The 15,644-nt window shown below is 55.8% G+C and overlaps 3 protein-coding genes across 5 annotated transcripts in view; all 3 read right to left on the bottom strand.

Moving 5' to 3' along the window:
- selenbp1 (selenium binding protein 1) overlaps positions 1–1,954 on the bottom strand; it is an 11,325-nt gene extending 9,371 nt beyond the window's left edge. Inside the window, exon 1 of the mRNA XM_024258399.2 lies at positions 1,806–1,954. Coding sequence (XP_024114167.1) covers positions 1,806–1,809 — 4 coding nt within the window. The 5' untranslated portion in view covers positions 1,810–1,954. The remainder of the gene's footprint in view (positions 1–1,805) is intronic.
- The window catches only part of sostdc1a (sclerostin domain containing 1a), a 441,057-nt gene that overhangs the window by 48,717 nt on the left and 376,696 nt on the right, over positions 1–15,644 (bottom strand). The window lies entirely within an intron of this gene.
- The window catches only part of pogzb (pogo transposable element derived with ZNF domain b), a 17,046-nt gene continuing 4,327 nt past the window's right edge, over positions 2,926–15,644 (bottom strand). For all 3 annotated transcript variants that reach the window (XM_036215786.1, XM_036215787.1, XM_036215788.1), the window contains exons 4-19: positions 14,917–15,152; positions 13,716–13,809; positions 13,497–13,640; positions 13,315–13,428; positions 11,914–12,121; positions 11,663–11,811; positions 10,237–10,337; positions 10,017–10,163; positions 9,738–9,872; positions 9,463–9,662; positions 9,132–9,278; positions 8,902–8,961; positions 8,380–8,489; positions 5,284–6,918; positions 5,178–5,214; positions 2,926–5,113 (exon numbers count right to left, since the gene is read on the bottom strand). In XM_036215786.1, the coding sequence (XP_036071679.1) occupies positions 3,289–5,113; positions 5,178–5,214; positions 5,284–6,918; positions 8,380–8,489; positions 8,902–8,961; positions 9,132–9,278; positions 9,463–9,662; positions 9,738–9,872; positions 10,017–10,163; positions 10,237–10,337; positions 11,663–11,811; positions 11,914–12,121; positions 13,315–13,428; positions 13,497–13,640; positions 13,716–13,809; positions 14,917–15,152 (5,342 nt within the window). In that variant the 3' untranslated portion in view covers positions 2,926–3,288. The remainder of the gene's footprint in view (positions 5,114–5,177; positions 5,215–5,283; positions 6,919–8,379; positions 8,490–8,901; positions 8,962–9,131; positions 9,279–9,462; positions 9,663–9,737; positions 9,873–10,016; positions 10,164–10,236; positions 10,338–11,662; positions 11,812–11,913; positions 12,122–13,314; positions 13,429–13,496; positions 13,641–13,715; positions 13,810–14,916; positions 15,153–15,644) is intronic.

The raw sequence follows: 15,644 nt of genomic DNA on the forward strand, positions 1-15,644 counted from the left end.
AATGTAAAAAAATAGAAGATTAAAAAGAAGAGAAACGAGATAAAGAGAAAGATCTTCTCATAATGGACAGGAGAGGATATTCGGTTATTGTTTATTTCATAGACAGTTTTTTTGTTTTGATTATGAATGAATGAAACTTAATGGATCTTATATCTGTATCTGTCTGTCTATTGGTCGATATTTCATGTGGGTGGTCCGGCCCTTATGTCGAATTTTAGAAGCTTTTGTGGCCCACGAGTGGAAAAGTTTGCCCACCCCTGTTCTATGAGGATCTATGAGGATCTGTGAGGATCCGTGAGGATCCGTGAGGATCTGTGAGGATCCGTAAGGATCTGTGAGGATCTATGATGATCTGTGAGGATCTATGATGATCCGTAAGGATCTGTGAGGTTCTATGTCTGTGAGGTTCTATGATGATCCGTAAGGATCTATGAGGATCCGTAAGGATCTATGAGGATCTGTGAGGATCTATGATGATCTGTAAGGATCTGTGAGGATCTGTGATGATCTGTGAGGATCCGTAAGGATCTGTGAGGATCTATGATGATCTGTGAGGATCCGTGAGGATCTGTGAGGATCCATAAGGATCTGTGAGGATCTATGATGATCCGTAAGGATCTGTGAGGTTCTATGTCTGTGAGGTTCTATGATGATCCGTAAGGATCTATGAGGATCCGTAAGGATCTGTGAGGATCTTTGAGGATCTGTGAGGATCTATGATGATCTGTAAGGATCTATGAGGATCCGTAAGGATCTGTGAGGTTCTATGATGATCCGTAAGGATCTATGAGGATCTGTGAGGATCTATGAGGATCTATGAGGATCCGTAAGGATCTATGAGGATCTGTGAGGATCTGTGATGATCTATGAGGGTCCATATTGAAAAGGAAAATAGTAAAGTTTTGGAAGCTGGGTCAAATGTGGAGGCGGGCAGGATCCGGCCCGCGGGCCATAGTTTGGGGAGCCCTGCGTTAGAACAGCAGCTGTAGATCCTGTAAGGAACTAAATCTGTTCCAACAGAGATAAAGTAATCTGTTTGTTTCATGTTTCACCAAACAGATGAACCGTTTTATTGTCTGCGGTTCTGGACCAATCACAGACGATCGTACGATCGATCGTCATCCAACTATAATCTCTGCTCCTCACAGGCTCCGAGGGTCCTGCTGGATCCACTTCAAACCGGACTCCTCCGGACCTTGGCCCCCACCCATCCTCAGCAGCCAGGAGCAGGGCCTGCCGGAAGGGGGCGGGGTTACGTAACAGCTCACATTCCTGAGGTGTCCTCCTCTGAACCCCCACTCCCGTGTGAGACTCCAGCTGTTGCAGCCTCACTTTCCCGGATGTCCTTGAACGCAGCTGCGTCAATGTTTAACCAACTGCAGAACCGGAGCAAACAGCCGCAGACTGGACCCGAACCGGAGCGCGCGGAGGACGGCGGCGCATGCACGCGCGTGACCCACTAATATGAATGTTTTTAATGCATTTTGTGCACGCGCCTGAGTTACTGAAGTGGCTCTGAGCCGTGACGTCACTGCGCCCCCTCCCGGCTCCCCAACATGCGGTCCGAGGCGTGTTTACATTCAAAGTGGAGTCATCTGGAACCACGAGCACGCGCTCCCAGGTGTCCGCGGCAGACATTACATCCTGTCCGCGTTCGTCACGGGAGGGGTCACTATCGGTGTAAGGGAGGGGTCATGGGGCCCCATAGAGAGCACGCGGGGTTAAAGCGTTGCCGTTTCTTTTGAAAAGCTCCACCCTTGAACCCCCATGGACTCTCAGCACGCGCTCGGTGTGCAAAAACTCACCCATAGCGGGACTAGGGTTCGGTTCCGATGCTGCTCCTGGTCCTGCGAGCTCTAGAACTGCGCGGACTCGGGGGCGGGGCCTTTTTTCTTTGGTCAGATTGGGGGCGGGGCGCTGATCAACGGGTGAGCCCACCCCAGTGTGCGCGCGTGCGGTCCACGCTGGGGAGCAGCAGAAACGAACTTCTGCAGGTTCTGGAACGTTCGGTGTTTCCGGAAGAACAGAACCAATCAGAACTTTACGGGTTAGGAGAGGGTCGGGCCCACCAGTCCCCTGCACCTTCTAACGTCCAGAACCCGCTGGTTCTTGGAGTGGGTTCTAGCTGGGCAGGTCTGTGTGGACCCCTCTGGTTCTGCAGGACCCCCCCACCCCCCTTCAATAAAAAAATCCTGGAAAAGTTTTATTTCATTATTCCCCTCAGAACCTGAACCTTCATAGAACAGGTTCTGGTTCCACTTCATCCAGTTCTAGAATTGATTTGTTTTGACTTAAATTCGGTTCCAGATCAGAAAATCTCAAAAACTGGATTTCAGGACATGAGAATCCTGCAGAGAAATCTGCAGAAATTCTGCTGGACTTGAACGTTTGGAACCGACTTTCACCAAAGAATGAGATTAGATCAGAATTCATCTACTGAGCTGGAAGAACCGGGTCCACACAAACCGGTTCTGTTCGGTTCAGGGCAAATCTGTCTCGTTTTCTAGTGTTTTTATCTCTATGTTCGTTTCTTGTTTACTTTGCTCATAAAGATGTTTGGATGAAGAGCTGCAGGTAAACAAACATCTATGATGGCAAAGGCTCCGCCCACGTCCACACACCTGAGACCTGTATCGGGGGGGGGCAGAAGAACGGTTCAGAAAGTGCTTAGTTTACACTACACCCCCCTCCCCCGTTTTGGGTCCGATTTGGGTCGCCACAGTTGCTCCGCCCCCAGTGGTCTTTTGAGGAACTGTAGTATGTGGTCATTCTGGGCGGAGCCAACTCAGGTGATTGTGCTTACCACCCTCCGAGCCCCGCTTCAGAACCCATCTGGTCCATCTCAGCCGGAAGGTTCTGGTAGAACCCAGCTGGACAGAGGAGCGTTTGGGTCATTATGAGGTAGAAAGAGGCGGAGCCTAGTTCTTCATTTTCATTGGTCTTTAATCTACGGTACAGGTGAAGCCGGTGGACGACGCCCCCTTCTGGTCGTCGTATCACAGGGGGAGTTCTGTTCAGAGGAGATCCACAGCTGCCATCTGCAGAACCTCCTCATCTTCATCCTTCAGAACCAAATGTCTGCTGTATGTGAGGAGGCTGGCGCCTCCTAAAGGAAGCAGCTCCTCCGTCCTCCTTCAGGAGGCGCTCAGCAGATAGAGCCGGTCCATGTTCAGCCACTGATGGAAACCCGAGTCCTCAAAGTTCAGGATGGACGTCTTCACAGGGAGGAGCTTCCACGGGGAGGAGCTTCCACGGGGAGGAGCTTCCACGGGGAGGAGCTCCTTCACATCAGCTCCCGCCCCTCCTCTCCTCCTGCTCTGCTCCTTCTGCTCGACTCTTCACCGTTATTTTCCACTCATCTCCCACCTCCTCTCCAATCACGATCCTGGTCTCCCTTCTTTCTTTGCTCACCTCCTCCTTTTCCTCCTCCTTCTCCTCTTTGCTCTCCTCTGCAGTAATCCTCTCCTGCGTCTCCTCTCCTGTGTTTTGTGTTTCCAGCTCCTTCTCTTCCTCCTCTCTCATCTCCTCCTCCCTCATCTCCTCCTCTCTGACCTTCTCCTCCTTCATCTTCTCCTCCTGACCTCCTCCGTTACCCGTCATCACATGACACTGCTCTACTTCTTCACATTTCTCAGACTCCTCCTTCTGCTCCTCTATCACCTTCTTCTCCTCCTCCTTCCCTCCATCCTCTCCCTCTTCCCGCTCCTCCTCTGACTCCCCCTCTGACTCCTTCATCTCAGGTGAGTCTTCATCACCCAGGAGCTCCTTCATCAGAGCCTTGAGGAGGTTTGCCTGGGCCTCCTCTGGGTTGGGTGGCGGCTCCTCAGGCTCCTCCCTGGGGGGCGGGAGCAGCCCGGTCAGGTGGAAGGACTCCCTCCACAGGTGTGGGAGGTTCTTGAGGAGCTGCAGCGCCTCCACCAGCCAGTCCACCAGGATCTGGACCACGTCTGCGTGGAGCTGGCCGGGGGGAGCGTCCTGCAGCTGTGGGGGGTCGCTGGCGGTGAAGGCGGCCCAGCGCGTCAGCAGAAGGCGCTGCAGCGCCGGCTTCAGGCAGACCTCCACAGGCTGCAACCAGCAGGAGCATCCTCCGGGGACGACGGCGAGCAGGCTGCGGCAGCCGGCGGTGGAGGTCAGGAACGGCTCTCCCAGGTGCTCGCGGTGCCGGTCCAGAACCAGCACCGACTTGCGGCGCTGGCCGAACACGTGGGGCAGCCACACCTTGTTGGTCCAGAGCTCCAGAGCGTCCTCCACAGGCAGAGCCTCTGGCCCCGCCTCCAGGAGGACGCTGTCGGGCGGGGCTTGGCGCGGCGGTGGCCCGCCGGTCAGAAGCAGAGACGGCAGGGTGGTGCCATCTGCCAGCACCGTCAGGAACACGGTGACTACCGGTACCGACCCGCTGAACTCCAGAGCCTCGGCGCGGCGACTCGGGTCCAGAACCAGCTGCCGGTCCAGGAAGATGCAGAGCTCGTCCATGGCGGCCACGCGTCCGCGCGGCAGGGCATGCTCCCGCACCACCCTCCGGGTGAACTCCCTGAAGGACGAGACCTTCTCCTCCAGGAGCGGGGGTGGGGGGCGTGTCAGCACGGCGCCCGGGCGGCGTGCGCCCAGCCGGTGCTGCAGCAGGAAGCTGACGGCCCAGTCGTAGGAGATGCGGAAGGAGTCGCCGAACGCCCCTTTGCTCTTCAGCGCCGACGCCCGCTGGAACAGACCGCCCTCGCTGATGGGCAGCTGCTGCTCTCGCATGGACAGCACCCACGCCGCCATGCGCTCCCAGCCACTGTCCGCCATCCGCACCACAGGTCTCGCGCGCCTCCTTGCCTCCTTCAGCCAGGAGCGGATGAGCGGCGGCTCGGTGGTGAAGGCCCTGGCGGCGGGCTGCAGCCCGTTGCACAGTGCGAACAGAACCACCCGCAGGCGACGGGCCGACAGGACGTCCTCCTGCTCTCTGGGGGCCGCAGCGGACGGCGATGGGGGCGCCGTCTCCGTCCTCTGTTCAGTCTGGTCAGCATCTTGTGGCTCGTTAAGCTTCTCGTCCTCAGAGTAGTCCAGGTCCTCCACTGGCGCCATGGCGGGGTCCAGGTCTTCTGCGCCATCGTCCACGTCCACCGCTCCACTGCAGATACCAGGACAATCAGAAAACTTCCACGCCACCGCAAACCTGCAGACAGCAGACTTACCTCACCACGTCCCTCAGGAAGCCCACCTCAGTCGAACCTGTGGGAACAGCAAACATCTGAGAGGTGGGCGGAGCCAGAGGCGGTGCAGTCAGAAGGAGGTGCTAACCTTTGTTGAGCGGCGACAGGCCGTGGAACTCCCAGAAGCAGCGCGGCTCGCCGCACAGGCTGGCGCCGCAGGCCAGGCAGCCGTGGACGCTGTCGCGGCGCCGGTTTTGCCGGCTGCAGTTCTGACAGCGCCGCGGCGTGCTGCTGATCTTGGTCATGCTGTGCCGCTGCTTGGCGTGCTCCTCCGATGGCGCCCGGCGGGGACTGCACGCCTCCACGCCGTCTACGTTCTTCTGCGCGCACTTGGCCAGCTGGTTCCCCAGACGGCGGCGGAAGCTGACCTGCGTAAAGAGGCCGTCCTGCACCCAGGTGGGCGGGTTCTCCTTGCGGCTTTCGCGCAGAACGATGAAGGCATTTACAATGCTGAGGTTCACCAGGAACCAAAAGAAGCTGCGCCAGTGGCGGTCCTGGGCCACGCCCCCCAAAGGGTTGCAGGCCAGCAGCTGCTTGCAGATGTCGACCCCCCGCATGTTCTCCTGGAGCAGTCGGAAGGCCAGCGGCCGGTGGATGGGGTCCAGGCCCCCCGGCTTTGTCTGGGACCTCCTCCAAACCACGTCTGGCTCGCCGGCGACGGCGTTGGTCGCCAGGCAACCCATTTCTTTGGTGTCCCTCCAGCGTGTGGCCAGCAAGGGGCCGCACTGCCTCTGCAGGAAGTCGCCGGGCTTCTCCAGCCGGCCGCTCTCCCACAGCTCCCGGGGGAGGATAGGGTTGGGCGGGGGGAAGGAGCTGGAGGCGTACACGCCTCGCTCCAGCAGCCGCAGCATGAGTGGCGCAGACGCCAGCGAGTTGGTCAAGTACAGCTGGTGGTGCTTGTCCTCCAGGTCCTGGAGCAGCTTCGGCACCACCGAGAACCCCAGGTCCCCCCCCGCTTTCCCGCCAACCTGGAAGAAAAGGCGGTGGCAGTAGCCGGACTTGGAGTCGCAGAGCAGCCACACCTGCGGCTGCGTCTGCGTCTGGCCTCTGCTCGGGCCCCATTCCTCCTCCATGCTGGGCAGCAGCGCGCGGTCGATGGTCAGGCAGCAGTTGGGCGTGTAGGCGCTCCACATGGCGCCCCCCAGGAGCGCCATCATGGGTCTGAAGACTTGCAGAGGGTCGGTGGGGTCGGCGGTGCCGTAGAGCTCGCTGGTGAGGAAGCTGCCCATGCGGATGTTCTCTGCGATCTGCTGGAAGCGCCGGAAGCTCATAGTGCGGTGGAAGGTGTAGCTGCCGTCGTAGTGGGTCAGGGACCAATACTGGGACGGGTCGGGCAGGTTCTGGATCCCCATGAGGATGACCAGACCCAGGAACCCTTTGATCTCCAAGGTGGTGACGGGAACCCAGCCCGGCATGCCGCGGCCCAGGAAGGAGCAGGTCTTGACGTGACCGTTGGTTTCCCTGGTGATCAGCTCCACCAGGGCAGCGGGGAACAGCAGGTTGAAGAAGTCGATGGCGTCGCAGTTTCTCGGCAGGTTGTGGTTGGGCCCGCTCGTCTGGCTGAAGGGCCGGACGGACGGCGGGGCGTCCGTGAGCCCTGCTGGGTCTCTCCAGGAATCTGCCGACCTCCAGGAGTCCGGTAGGTCCTGGTTCTGCTCCGGATCCTCGTCAGGAGGGATCCGCTCCTCAGGGAGGCAGAACTTGAGGTCCAGTTCCATGTAGGCTAAGGGGGAGAGAACACCGGTTCTGTAACTGTCACGGTCACTCAAACCCAAACAGTCCTGACAGCAGAAACACTGGTCTGCTACAGGCTCTCAGTGCTCCTGGACTCTAGAGTCCATGTACCCTAAAGCCTTTCCAACTGAGCGTTCTGGTCTTGTCCGGTCTAGTAAGGAAAGGCACGGTCCAGTCCTGGACAGCGATTATACTCAGTTCAGTTTCTCTTCCACTGAGCAGCTTGTTTTCATTTGTGGTGTAGAGCGCTAGCTTGGTGTAGAGCGCTAGCTTGGTGTAGAGCGCTAGTGTGGTTTAGAGCGCTAGCGTGGTGTAGAGCGCTAGTGTGCTGTAGAGCGCTAGCTTGGTGTAGAGCGCTAGCTTGGTGTAGAGTGCTAGCTTGGTGTAGAGCGCTAGTGTGGTTTAGAGCGCTAGCGTGGTGTAGAGCGCTAGTGTGGTTTAGAGCGCTAGCGTGCTGTAGAGCGCTAACGTGGTGTAGAGCGCTAGCTTGGTGTAGAGCGCTAGCGTGGTGTAGAGCGCTAGCGTGGTTTAGAGCGCTAGCGTGCTGTAGAGCGCTAACGTGGTGTAGAGCGCTAGCTTGGTGTAGAGCGCTAGCTTGGTGTAGAGCGCTAGCGTGGTTTAGAGCGCTAGCGTGCTGTAGAGCGCTAACGTGGTGTAGAGCGCTAACGTGGTGTAGAGCGCTAGCGTGGTGTAGAGCGCTAGCGTGGTTTAGAGCGCTAGCGTGCTGTAGAGCGCTAACGTGGTGTAGAGCGCTAGCTTGGTGTAGAGCGCTAGCTTGGTGTAGAGCGCTAGCGTGGTGCAGAGCGCTAACGTGGTGTAGAGCGCTAGCGTGGTGTAGAGCGCTAGCTTGGTGTAGAGCGCTAGCTTGGTGTAGAGCGCTAGCGTGGTGCAGAGCGCTAGCGTGGTGCAGAGCGCTAGCGTGTCATTGTAGTGACGACTAGCAAAGCAACAACAATGGAGGTCATCCAGCAGCTCGTCTTTTTCTGTCTTTACTTTTTGTACATCGTGTAGAACAGGAAGTTAATGTTGTTAGAAGAAGATGTTAAGAAGAATACCATCGTAAACAGGGAAACGGAATCACTAGCCTAGTGCTATACTGGAGCTTTATAACGTCATCATCACTTTCTGACAGTAGGAGGATGGATACAGAGGCTCCGCCCCCAACCGTCCCGTTCTTTTTTTCTATGAACTTACAATAGATGGAGGCTTTCAAGAGGAACGGGTCAGAACTGTTTAATGGATCCATTTAACAATGGCCAAAAATACTTGACCAAACTGGATCGAACCAGACCGGACCACTCCATGGAAACGAGGCTCTTCTGATATGAGATCAACAGCGCCACCTTCTGGATTGATCCAGGAACAAACCGCCCGTGAGGGGCGGGGCTTGTGATGTTTCTGAAATTCAGTCTGAGCTGGTTTTCTGCTTCATGACACTGCAGTGACTTACTGAACGGACTGCAGGTGGCACTGTCGTGGTCGGTCTGCAGCAGGTGCTCGGCCATCTGGTCCCCCGTCTGCGGCCGGAAGTCGCAGTGCGAGCAGCGAAGCACGAACATGCTGAGGACACGGAGGGAGGAAGACGTGCAGTTATCTGCAGCCAATCAGAGCCTAAACCCCGCCCACCTTGAAAGGCCAGACCAGACACGTTAAGAGAAGACCCTCTCCTAACTAGGATGTGGCGATGCAGAAAGAAACATCAGAAAACAATAAGACGGAGCGATGAAGGAGAAACGTCAGTGAAACTCAGAGACGAGATTTCACCCACAACATGCTAACGTCTGCATGCTAACGTCTGCATGCTAACGTCTGCATGCTAACGTCTGCGCTAGCATGCAGACGTTAGCATGCAGACGTTAGCATGCAGACAGAATGGAGCCCGTATGCAAACATAGGAGGACTGAACGCAGATCAGAACCAGATCAAACGATCCTGAGTTGCGATCCGACCATAGTGGGGCATGAGTTCTTACCAAGGGGGGGGCCGCCGGTGCAGAGGCAGAACTTTGTCTTTGGAATGCGGCAGATGATGTCTGCGAAGCAGAAACAGGAGAACCACAAGATCAACCACGACAACACTGTCTGCGTGTTTGCGCGTGTTCGTGTTTGCGCGTGTTCGTGCGTGTTCGTGTTTGCGCGTCTTTGCGCATGTTCCTGGGTGTTCGTGCGTGTTTGCGCGTGTTCGTGCGTGCGGCGGCCTCACTGGATCATGTGACTGGCGTAGGCTCTGGAGCAGCAGCTGCTGTACGGACACAGCAGGCAGTGGACGTGGGTGGGGTAGTGGGCGGAGAAATCCCACACGATGGTTCCACACTCCAAACACACGCCGGGTCCATCAGCGGACGACCTCCTGCAGGGACCAGCACGCTCAGTCACAGGAACCACAGGGATGGGGGGGTCCCAGCAGCTCCCTCTATTCTACTAAACTTCATGTTCTCTCATGCGACAGCAGCCATGTTTAATATAAATAAATGTATCGACAGCCACAGAGCATCTGAGCAGGCTCCGCCCCCTTCAGGACGGCCAGCTCTCACCTGCCCGGATGGTCTTTGCGGACCCTCTTGCTGGGAGACTTGGAGCGTTTGTTTGGGACGGCCGGACTCTTCTGGAGGGCGGGCTTCTGCGACTCAGTCTTTATGTTGATTGGCTGAATGAGGGAGGCAGGGCTTTGCAGGAGACGGCCCCTTGTGGGTGTGGCCTGAGGCCTGACCTTCCCGTAGGTCCTAATGGTCACCTGGAGACACAGGTATCAGTAGTTTGGCGCTGCTGACCTGCAGAGTGGCGTGGAGCAGAAGGGGGAGGAGCTAACCTTGGAGCCAGGGGGCAGGCCTTCCAGCTGTTTGGGTCTGCGGAAGCTGCGGTGGCTCTCCAGTTTGTGCTGCATCTTGTCCTTCAGCAAGACGAACTGAAGGCGACACCTGTTGCAGTGGAAAGCTTGGCTCACCTGTGCAGGAAGAGAGGCAGGCTTTCAAAATAAAATCCCCACACTGTCTATTCCGAGGTTCCCCTTAGGACAGCCCCGCCCCCCACCCCAGAGGGTCCAGGAGCCCGAGGATGCGGGCCGGGCCTCCGGCGCTCCGCCTGTTACCTGGTGGCGCAGCAGGTGCTGCTGGTAGCTGACGGGGTTCCGGGTCACCTTCAGGCAGAAGACGCACAGCAGGTAGCAGGACTCTCGGTGGAAGCTGGCGAAGTGCTGCAGCACGTCCGAGTAGAAGGACGAGCGGTAGAAGCACACCTGCAGGACAGCGCTGCGATTACACCTGAGCAGGTGCGGCGGTCAGAGGAGGAGCAGCAGGAGCCCCACTCACCTGACAGGTGTACGGCATCTCCCCGGGTTTGTGGTTAGACTTCATGTGGTTCAGGAACGCCGGCTCGTTCTCAAAGGCCCACTCGCAGATACGACACATGCCTGCAGCAAAGACGCAACTCATCAACCAATCAGGAGGCGACTTGGTGATGTCATCAGCAGGTGGCGTCCAAACCAACATGGAGGAGAATGTGAGCATTTGATGTTTTTCTCACTGATTCCAAACGATTCTGGAGATTCCTGTCATCGATCTCTCAAAGCAAACGACAGCCAACAGGAAGTCACTGAACAAACCGCCAAAATAAGAGCCTTCAAATGTTCAACATTATTGCAAGAGAGTTCCAAACATCTGATAGACTCTGAAGCAGGGGTCCCCAAACTACGGCCCGGATCAGACCCGCCTCCACATTTGGCCCGGACCCCCACACACTTAGAAGCGCCGATCCAAACCCACAGAGAACCAGACTTTTATTCCTTCGGCAACTTTGATGGGAGAGGATATTTATTGGTTTATTGATTCACTTTGCTTCATTTCTTTATTGTTATTATTATTATTCGTATTTGTCGTCTTTTGGACGTCCGTAGCTCTTCAGCTCTTAAAATATTCAGCTCTTTTCACGCTAGCTTTTTTGGAGCTTAGCTAATATTTCAGCTACATGCTAGCTGTTGTGGATAATTTAGGATTCATCTTTTTGGCTGATTTGGAGCTTAGCTAATATTTTATCCATCAGCTTCAGAATCTTCAGCGTCACATTCAGCTTACAGCATTCACACTATCATCATCACACATTATGCTGTATATGCTCTATATTTAGTATTATTATTTCTATATACATTACAGAAATAAATTATTTAAAATGCGGCGATGTGTGTTTTCTGGAAAACTGTGAATGTTTACGTTTAGGCTGGGATTGCTACACTTCTCCTGTTCGCCGGCCCCCCATCAGAGAAGACCCTCACAGGGGGACGTCTGGGGACCCCGGGTCTAAAGACCTGAGCTGAATCTGCTGCACCAGGAGGTCAAATGATTGGGAATCACAAACATCTGCAGAGGTCCGCTTCCGTTTGAACAATTGTGTCTCCATTGAACTTTTTGGAGAGTTTCTCTGCAGGATGTCAGAACAGCTGCTACACCTCCAGGCCAGCCCAAACCATGACTCTGCCACCTCCTGACGGTGACACTCGCCGTGTCCGGATGAAGTCATGACGCAGACGTGGAGGCGGGGTTACCGACGTTTCTGAGAAGTCTCCAGAATAAACACACCTGGACTGTCAGCGTCTTCACGCATTGATGCTTCTGTGCTTCCATGAGGTCTGATTAGCTCCTCCCACAAGCGGCAGTGGCGGGTTCATGAAGACGTGAATGGCGTTCAGCCTGAACTTTAGACAGCCTGGAATAATACACTGTGAGAATAGGAGGTTCTTACAGGTGGAGGGGGCGGGGCCATGGACCTGGTCCTGGTGGTTCTGCAGCTGAGCCGGCGAGGAGAACTGTCGGTAACAGAACCTGCAGCAGTGCTTGTCTGTGGCTCCGCCTCCAGTCAGCTCCGAGTGCTGCAACGTGTGCTGCATCAGCCTGTGCACGTCACATGCACGCACACAAACACACACGCATGCACAGGTGAGGTCTGGAGGTCCGCCGCCTCGTCGAGCTGCTGGGGGCGTGGCGGCGGCTCACCTGAGGTTGCTCTCCGCCTGGTGGGAGCAGATCTGGCAAACGAAGGGCGCCGTCTGCGCCCCCGCAGGCCGGCTCTTGCGCAGACTCAGGTCGCCCTCGAAGGTCCCGTAGTAGAACTGCTCCACGCTCATCACCACGCGGGGGGGCTCTCGGCTCGGCGCGGGGGGGGCGCCAGGACAGGTGATGGCGGAGGGGGCGGAGCCAGGGGCTGCGGTGACAGAAGGCAACAACATGTCAGCCGGAGGAGAACCGGACCGTGTTCAGAACCGGCCCAGTCAGGACCCAGTCCAGTGCGGACCAAAGTTCTGAAAGCTCTCTACTCTGATGGTGCATTCACGCCGAACGCGAGGCGGCAATCTCCAACGGTCCAGACGCGCTCTGAGGCGGACTGAAGCCCCGCGAGGCGAGCGACCGGCGCGGCGTGAAGGTCTGCCAGCACCTCGACTTGAGCGGCGAGGCGCGAATCGGGCGGCACAGCCAAAATGTAAATACCTGAAGTTTGACAGGTCGCTGCGTCGCATCAGCCGATCAGGAACTCTGCTGGAAACCGGGCACCATGGGGCGGAAACCGCGGACCAGGGACCACGGAGCGCATGCAGGAAGCAGGGAGCGCAGAGCTGGGAGCGGGAAGCGCGGGGCGGAGAGCGAAGTACCGAGAAAGGCACAGACTAGGAACTGAGACCAAAGAACCGCATAAAACCCACTCGGTGCCCAACAGATCTGAGGCTCTCGCTCCGGCGGTGAAGCTCAGTGGCTCCATCAGCCGGCAGAGAGGCTGCGGGGGTTGCCAGTTTGGGTCTCATCGAAACATTTAAAAGGGAAAAAGGTCTCCTGGTTTCATTTCCCTCTCGGATTGGTACGAAACCGAGAACCTCCAAACACAGACACTCAAAGGTGTCACACAGCCTCCTGTACGGGAAAGTCTTTAATAATAGTCACAATCCAAACACTGAGGACAATAAACATTGTTCCTCATCATGCGTCTTCCATTCATTCTAAGATATCCACAGACAGAGCTGGTAGCTCCTCCCACATGCGGCCGCGGTGTCAGGAACACATTTTTGACAGGCGGCAAGCAGAGAATTCACCGCACGGGGAAAAAGGGGCGGGGCATGTAAATTTGTCGCCCAATTCGCGTTCGGTGTGTATGCACCACGATCGATGCCGGTTCTGTTCTGCATAGATTCTCAGCTGGTTTCAGTTATTTGTACCCTGCGTGGGTCAGGCTGGTACCATGCTGACCCGTTTTGAGCAGAACCTTTACTGATCAGCAGAGGAGATTCTGACCCGAAGGTTCCTAAAGACCTTTAGGACCGGCACGACAAGCTTTGATCCTGGAATCAAAGGGTCAGGACCAACAGACCGGATCAGAGTTCTGGTACCACAGGTAAGGCGGCATACCGCTGCTGGGGGGCGTGGCTCTGTTCACTCCAATGGCAGAACCGGAGGGCAGGGCGGGGGATGTCGCCAGCTTCAGGTTGTTGGTGCCGCTCATTTGGGTCACCGTCAAGTTACCTGGAGAAACAGGACTTTGGTGAGTCCACGGGCCTGTGGCCAGAACCTCGACCTGTCCGGGCTCTCACCGGTGCTGGTGCAGAGGGTCAGCGTGGTGGGAAGCTGCATGGTGGCAAAGGTGGAGCCTGGCAGGGCGGGGCCTCCTGAGGGGGCGTGGCCCAATCTGGGCTGGACTGCAGACACGGGCCGGACCAGCTGACCCAGAGAGGGGGCTGCAGGAACAGAGAGCGGCGTGAAGACCGGCAGAACCACCAGAACCTGATCGTCCTACCGTTGGGTCGACCTACACTGGATCAAGGTGAGCGGCTGCACCATCTGACCCGGCTGCAGGTTCAGAACCAGAGGAGCTCCAGAGTTCACCACAGTGGGCAGCTGGAAACCCTGCAACAGAAAAGAGCGTCACGCGACCCGGCAGAACCGGAATGGACCAGCAACGTCCAACTACAGACAGACGTCGACCCGATCCAGACAAGTAATCCAGATAGGGACAACGAGTCAGTCCAGAACTTTTTATGAACGGGTCAGAGGCTGTGGGTCAGGAAAGCGGACACGCATGAGGGGATCGAACACGGAACTAAAGAACAGAACTCGGGGTCCATCAGGACCAGAGGAAATCCCCAGAACATGACGGCAGCTGTGTTTAGACACGCCCACTTCAGACCCGCTGTGTTTAGACACGCCCACTTCAGACCCGCTGTGTTTAGACACACCCACTTCAGACCCGCTGTGTTTAGACACACCCACTTCAGACCAGCTGTGTTTAGACACGCCCACTTCAGACCCGCTGTGTTTAGACACGCCCACTTCAGACCCGCTGTGTTCCGTGGTTCGTAGGTTTTGATTCAGAGCTCGGACTTCAAGTCTTCCGAGTCAGAATTTGAAGTCTTCTCTCTCTCCTTCCTGATCTACCAATCAAAGATGTTTGCCGTTTCTTTGCGAGCTTTCTCTGGTTCCATGTGGCGGTAACACATGGCGTTTTTGTAGGTAAACTGGGACCGAGGCCCGCTTCTTCACCGGCCTGTCAGGTGTTTAGTACAAGCTTGAGTGAATAAATCAGAGTCCAAACGGGTCCATAAACGCTGAGGATCATCAACCAGATCAACGGATCCTGAGATCCTCCTGCAGGTCTACGCCTGATCTCAGGTCTCTGAGCTGAAGGAGCTGCTGCAGGAAACTGCACTGCGAGAGCAGACATGGATGGAAGCTGAAGGAAACCTGAACAGAATGTGTCATTCTGAACACTCAAACATTCATGGACTAATTTTCATGAAATCAGTTTTTCAGCTGCAAACCTGCAGAATTATCAGCAAATTTCACTGTAGGTTTTCTAAAAGCTGAAAACGTGTTTTTAAAGAAGCTTTCATGATGAGCATCTGAAGAGTTACAGTGAAGATCAGATCTAAACTAAGAACACCACCATAGAAGAAGAAAAGAAGGAATCTAGTCTAGGGAATCAAACCACCGGCGGCCCGCCGTCGGGGTTCCTACCTGCGCCGCCAGGAAGATGGGCTGTCGGGTGCCGGAGCCAGCCGCCGGGAGCAGAAACGTTCCTCCGGAGGTCTGAGTCAGGATCAGGGGCGGAGTCTGAGCCATCATGGGCGGGGCAGAAGCAGAGGGCGTGGCCTCAACAGGGAGGCAGAGAGGAGAAGAGGAGGAGGAGGAGAGGGTGGTGACGGCAGGAGGAGGAGCCTCACAGGAGGAGGCCGTCCGAGCAGGAGATGCAGCTGCAGGTCAAAGAACAGAGTCAAGACCACTGACTGGATATATAACTGGACCAAGTAGCCCCGCCCCCTGGCATTCCAAACAGGAAGTTCCTGCAGAATCCTATAGACTTCTATGGAAACAAACAGCTGTTAGTCATTCTACTGGCGTTAATATTCAACCGTTTATGGCGTCCTGGTCTGAATGCATCCGAGTCTACTCATGATGGAGAGAAATTGTGTACTAGTATATGTGGACGTCTGCGTACTTTACCATCAGTTTGAGGAGCAATTACCCAAAGTTTGACATTTCTCTATGTTTCTGTTCTTTGTCTGGTTTGTTTTTGCTTTGAGTGATAAAAAATAAACCAGATTCTATTGGTCAGAAGAACTGTCCTGGCTCCTTTTATCATTTGACTTATAATCCTCTTTTTTCTGTAGTTATTCAGGTAATAAGCTGACCAATCAGATGAGAGATGCTCTCTCAGATCAGATAGTCTCCCTGGATGGTGTAAA

The sequence above is a fragment of the Oryzias melastigma genome, linkage group LG16, assembly GCF_002922805.2.
Source record: "Oryzias melastigma strain HK-1 linkage group LG16, ASM292280v2, whole genome shotgun sequence".
Lineage (NCBI taxonomy): Eukaryota > Metazoa > Chordata > Actinopteri > Beloniformes > Adrianichthyidae > Oryzias > Oryzias melastigma.